This window comes from Podarcis tiliguerta (genome assembly GCF_965153285.1).
Source record: "Podarcis tiliguerta genome assembly, chromosome: 8".
Lineage (NCBI taxonomy): Eukaryota > Metazoa > Chordata > Lepidosauria > Squamata > Lacertidae > Podarcis > Podarcis tiliguerta.
The window spans coordinates 78,596,701-78,602,700 of NC_139541.1; the positions used below are offsets into that span (position 1 = coordinate 78,596,701).

At 50.9% G+C, this 6,000-nt stretch overlaps 1 protein-coding gene across 1 annotated transcript in view; it reads right to left on the reverse strand.

Moving 5' to 3' along the window:
* The window catches only part of TGFB1 (transforming growth factor beta 1), a 28,242-nt gene extending 22,667 nt beyond the window's left edge, over positions 1 to 5,575 (reverse strand). Inside the window, exon 1 of the mRNA XM_083455701.1 lies at positions 4,334 to 5,575. Coding sequence (XP_083311827.1) covers positions 4,334 to 4,721 — 388 coding nt within the window. The 5' untranslated portion in view covers positions 4,722 to 5,575. The remainder of the gene's footprint in view (positions 1 to 4,333) is intronic.
* Positions 5,576 to 6,000: the final 425 nt, after the last annotated feature.

Below are 6,000 nucleotides of genomic sequence, written 5' to 3' on the forward strand. Positions count from 1 at the left end.
TTTTCCCACACGAGGAGCAAACTTCTGTAAAAAGTGGGAAGGAAAGAAACGAGTTCTGCTCTTCCCAGCAAGGGTTGCGGAAAGCCCAGTATAGCTAAGAGCTAGGGCTTCCTGGGTGCAAATGCCCAGGTTGCCAACTTTTTCCTGCTGGTCCTTTCTCTGCATCCTTAACAACAGCTGTTGGATGCTAAGAGCTGTTTGACAGCCAAAAGGACTCCCTCAAAAGGTGGTTTCTCCTTCCTTGGAGAAGGAAGAGTAATAATACCACTCTGTTCTGCCTTTGTTGGCAGAACCAACAAAGGTCCGTATAGTAAAAGCTATGGTTTTCCCAGTAGTGATGTATGGAAGTGAGAGCTGGACCATCAAGAAGGCTGATCGCCGAAGAATGGATGCTTTTGAATTCTGGTGCTGGAGGAGACTCTTGAGAGTCCCATGGACTGCAAGAAGATCAAACGCATCCATTCTTAAGGAAATCAGCCCTGAGTGCTCACTGGAAGGACAGATCCTGAAGCTGAGGCTCCAATACTTTGGCCATCTCATGAGAAGAGAAGACTCCCTGGAAAAGACCCTGATGTTGGGAAAGATGGAGGGCACAAGGAGAAGGGAACGACAGAGGATAAGATGGCTGGACAGTGTTCTCAAAGCTACGAACATGAATCTGACCAAACTGCGGGTGGCAGTGGAAGACAGGAGTGCCTGGCGTGCTCTGGTCCATGGGGTCACGAAGAGTCGGACACGACTGAACGACTAAACAACAACAACAGTTCTGCCTTGGTCAGACCACAGGCTGAGACCCTATCTGCCTGCAGACTGTCTCGCCAGAGTGGTGCATGCTCTAGTTATCTCCCGCTTGGACTACTGCAATGCGCTCTACGTGGGGCTACCTTTGAAGGTGACCCGGAAACTGCAACTAATCCAGAATGCGGCAGCTACACTGGTGACAGGGGGCAGCCACCGAGACCATATAACACCGGTTCTGAAAGACCTACATTTGCACCCAGTACATTTCCAAGCACAATTCAAAGTGTTGGTGTTGACCTTTAGAGCCCTAAATGGCCTCGGCCCAGTATACCTGAAGGAGCATCTCCACCCCCATCGTTCTGCCCGGACACTGAGGTCCAGCTCCGAGGGCCTTTTGGCGGTTCCCTCACTGCGAGAAGCTAGGCTACAGGGAACCAGGCAAAGGGCCTTCTCGGTAGTGGCGTCCTCCCTGTGGAACGCCCTCCCACCAGAAGTCAAAGAGATAAACAACTACCTGACATTTAGAAGACATCTGAAGGCAGCCCTGTTCAGGGAAGTTTTTAGTGTGTGACATTTTAATGTATTTTTAATCTTTGTTGGAAGTTGCCCAGAGTGCCTGGGGAAACCCAGCCAGATGGGCGGGGTACAAATAATAAATTACTATTACTATTACACTTGGGAGTACTGGGTCCAATTCTGGGCACCACACTTTAAGAGGGATGTTGACAAGCTGGAAAGTGGGCAGAGGAGGGCAACCAAGATGATCAAAGGTCTGGAAACCAGGCCTTATGAGGAATGGTTGAAGGAGCTGGGTATGTTTAGCCTGGAAAAGAGGAGACTGAGAGGAGATATGATAGCCATCGTCAAATATCTTAAGGGCTGCCACATAGAAGATGGAGCATGCTTGTTTTTTCCTGCTCTGGAGGGTAGGACTCAAACCAGTGGCTTCAAGCTATAATAAAGGAGATTCCGACTAAACATTCAGAAAAATACTTTCTGACGGTAAGAGCTGTTCGGCAGTGGAACAGACTCCCACGAGAGGCGGTGGACTCTCCTTCCTTGGAGATATTTTTAAACAGAGGTCGGGTGGCCATCTATCATGGATGCTTTAGCTGAGATTCCTGCATTGCAGGGGGTCAGACTAGATGACCCTCGGGTCCCTTCCAACTCTTAAGATTCTACAATTCCGTGAGTTGACCAGGCGAAACCTTTTCTGGCGTGGAGGTGAGAAAACGTCTTCCTGCTGTATGTTTATGTGTGTCTGGAGTCAAGCTTGCTGTGGAAGTCCCAGGAGCGGGGGGGGGGGGGGGGCGGGCAGTAGCAGCCAATCCCGAGGAGAATATTCTGCTTGAATATTCGAAACAGAATTTGCAAACTTTGACCTGCCCGCAGCTGTGCGGTAGCATTGCAACACGTTGACCAGCAAGGGGCCTTCAGGGAAAAGTGGCGAAGGCGACTCTGAAACCAGGGGGGGTTGCTGGGCCGTTTTTGCCGGAAATCGCAAGATCCGATCGACCAAACTCCTTTTTCACTGCCCCCTCCCCGCCAACTCCACCCCCCCAGGGGGAAAGCTGATTTTTGCACACAAACATACAATTTCCTCCCATCCTCAGAGGACTTCTCACGGGTGCCTGGCTTCACAGAGCGCCTGCCGACACAGCTATAACATGACAGCCCAGATCCTCGTGCAAAGAGAAAGGAAGTGAAAACTAGAAGCAATGGCTTTCTCTCTCTCTCTCTCTCTCTCTCTCTCTCTCTCTCTCTCAGAAGCCAACAACAGCAGCTAAGAGGCAGAAACGATACAACCTTAATCCGCATTAAGACCATACTGGTTCTAATCACGACACTACTCACCTGCCTTAAACCTGCTCCTAAAAAACCCTAATTGAGTCCTCTTTAACACCAAAGTTCCCATCTGGGAGAATGGCTTATTTATAACTTCCGAGTATGTACAGAGTCCACTTCTGGTGTGGCCAAATGCCGGCAGCTTTCCCGTCCCCTCCCTACCCTCCACCCCAAACTTCTGGAATTAAAAGCATGGATGTAAACCTAGGCTGCTTAAGAATAAGTTTATAGTTTATAGAGTGGGTCTGTCCAACCCCAGTGTTGTCTGGCTGCAGACTATAGGAGGTGCAGTTCCGGGTCTCAGTTAGAGGTCAGTTCCCTGGGGTCTGGTTTCCTGGGGTCCGGGGGGGGGGCTTCTCTGCCTTTCCCCCCTCTTCTGTCCCTGATGAAACTGTGCTCTGGCTGGCAGCCAGTACTGTCAGCTCAAAAGGCAGCAAATTCTGCATCCTGCCTGGTCCCACTGCCCAGACTGACTGACCGAGTTCTGCCCGCCCCAGTTTCCTGAAATAATAATATATTTTTTTAAAAATGCCAACCCCGTATCAAGGGCCGGTCCTCATCATGGATACCTTGGCATGTGGTGGTTGCAATGATCAGTTCAACTCATGCCAACTTCCAGCGGCTGCTGCCGCCGCCTCCCTGGGACCAGGCAGAGGGTGAGCATCGCCTGCCATGTCCAGAACTAGTAACAGCTTCTCTGCTCTTGGTTTTATTTCCTTTGTGCAATTTCCTTGCACCCTTTGTCACATGAGGTTTGCACCCAGCTCTGTGCCTTTTAAGAGCCTGGCCTGCAGAACATTTAAGAGGCAAAACACTTCCCACTGTTTTTCAGGAAAAGCTTCACCTTTTGAATTTCCACCTGCCGGGATGCTGCACAGGAGCAGGGCCGGAATAAAAAGGTCGCCACCTTGAAGGAAACCCCTTTGCCACAAGGCATTGGTGGGAAGTCCTGCAGAATTAAATAAGCTTCCAGGTTTTGGGGTCAAGGGTAAAATTATCCCGTTAGAGGCGCTGCTTATCCTTTTTCAGTTTGTATCAACATCTTAGGAACACGTGAACCTCTCACCCCTCTTCCCAAACCCCTTCTTCATCTCATATTCTCTGGAGATATTTATTGCCATTTTACACATGGAATGCTTTAAAAAAAGGGGGTGTCTTGCTTAAACTCTGGGTGCAAATCCTGCTCCAATGCATCGCTAAACCTAAGTGCAAAGTAACAAACATTTTCTTCTCTCTCTCTCGTTCTTTAAATTAACCTTTTTACTATAAATCAATATTAGGAGGCCTGGGAAACAGCAGTGTGTGGCCTGGGCAAGCCACTGCCCCAAGGCCACCCATCAGTGCCTCTCAGCCCTTTATAGCAGCTTGCAAGGTGCTCAGAGACACACACACACACACCCCGCTATTTTTGAAGTCTCAGGCAATGAAATACCTGGCAGGTGCCCCGAGTTTGCCAGCGGGTCGCACCTTACCCAAGCCTAACCTTTGAGTCGGTTGCCAGCTTCCTAAATTGGCCCTGCGCCTCTGCCTTAAAGCTGAGAAATCAAAGGGGTGAGGCCTTTCCCTTTAAGTGGGGGGAAAACTGAATTTCCGGATGTCACCCTGTTCCTAAAGGAATAGGAGCAGGGTCGGGTGGGGGGGGGGGGACACACCAACCTAGCCCTGGTTCCTCGGCCTGCTCTAACCAGTAGACCTCATGGCCTGCCCTCCTACATACAAACACCCCCGTTCTCTCCCATGGTCTCACCGTGGCTTGGGGGAAGCATGTTGAACCTGTGCACCTCTTTGGCGTAGTACTCTTCCTGGGGGGTCTCCTTGGGGACTTCCGCCGTCATTTCCCGGATGACTTCCAGGGTGCTGTTGTACAAAGCCACAATGTCTTCAGGCAGCACCCGCGAGTCGGGGTCTTCCACCTCCGGCGGGCTGGTCAGTTTGAGCTTGCTGAGGATCTGGCCTCGAATGGCCTCGATCCGCTTGCGCTTGATCATATCCATGTCCAGAGTTTTGCAAGTGGACAAGGCGAGAGCCGCGCAGAGGCGCTCCAGTGCCAGGAGCAAGAGGAAGAGCCAGCCGGCGGCCCGCGAACACCGAGAGAGACTCTGCCAGCCGCAGGCTCTCAAAACCAACATCTTCATGATTTCTCCACCCCCTTGTCGCTTCTGCTCTCGGTGCCAAAAAGGAGCGGTGGGGAAAGCGAGACGAAGGGGGGAAGAAGAAGAAGAGCCGCCCTAGTTTCTTGCCGTTTTGCTCAGTCCTTTCCCTGCATCTGACAAAGTAGGCAGAAGACCGGCTGCCCCTCACCGTCGAGTCCCTCAAAGCGACGGTTTCAGATTCGAACCGGTTTCAGACCTGCGAACCGTCTCCAAAGTCTGGGCTGCCGGTTTTCAAAAGCGGAGGAGACTCACCTTGCGCTTGGCAGAGCCTCGATGCAGCCCATGTGCCTGGCTATTCGGAGGGTGCCCGCGTTCAGCCTTGGCACCCGGCCGTGGCAGCCCGAATGCCCATCGCCGGGGAGGTTGAGGCTCTGTCTGCAACCGGTTTTTGGCAGGGCGAGCCGCAACAGAGGTTGCCAAGAAGTGCTTGGGTCTGCCCGGGATGTGGCTGGCTGCAAAAGACGCGGGCCAAATCCGGTGTCACGACTGGGGCATCCCGAGGCGATTGCGCTCCTCCGTCGAGATCGCTGCTGCTGCCGCCGCTCTCCCTGGAGCCAGCTGGCCTTTCTGTCTTCCTTGCCAGGAAAGGCTGTAATTTCACCACTCCTGTTGGGACTTGCTGGCTGCAGGGCTTGGAGGTTTTTAAAGCCGTCTTTTTGCCTCTCCCCAGCGGCAGCTCCACCCAGGAAGTGAAGGAGGGGGTGTGCACTGCTGTATATATAACTCCTTCGCTGGGGAGCAAGGCAGCGGGACAGCTACTGTGGCAAAAGCCGGAGAACTTTTATTTTCTTTTATTCAGCCTGGCTCCTCTGCTTCTCCTTCCTCCTTCCCCTTGCGGCTGAGGCAACTGCCTCTCCCTGGAAAAGAGAAGAGCGTCAAAAACTTTTATTCACACACGCACAGGACTAAAGTAAAGACTAAACACACCACCCACAGTCTCACACTGTCATTTCTTATTTTATTTTTATTTTTCTTATTTTATTTCTTATATAAAATTTTTCTTTTCTTTTCTTATTTTCTTTTTATTTTTTATTAGTTTTTTAACATATCATTTTCAACAGTGATTAAACATACTTTTACATCCTATTCAATTTTTTTTATTTTATAAAAGGGTATTACAGAATATTCGGCGGCCGCATTTGTGGCTCCTTACTCCTTGCTTCGGTTCCCAAGACCCTGTCTAGAAGTTATACTTTCAAAGATAGCTCAGTCAGGAGAGCACAAGACTCTTAAACTCAGGGTCATGGGTTCGAACCCCATG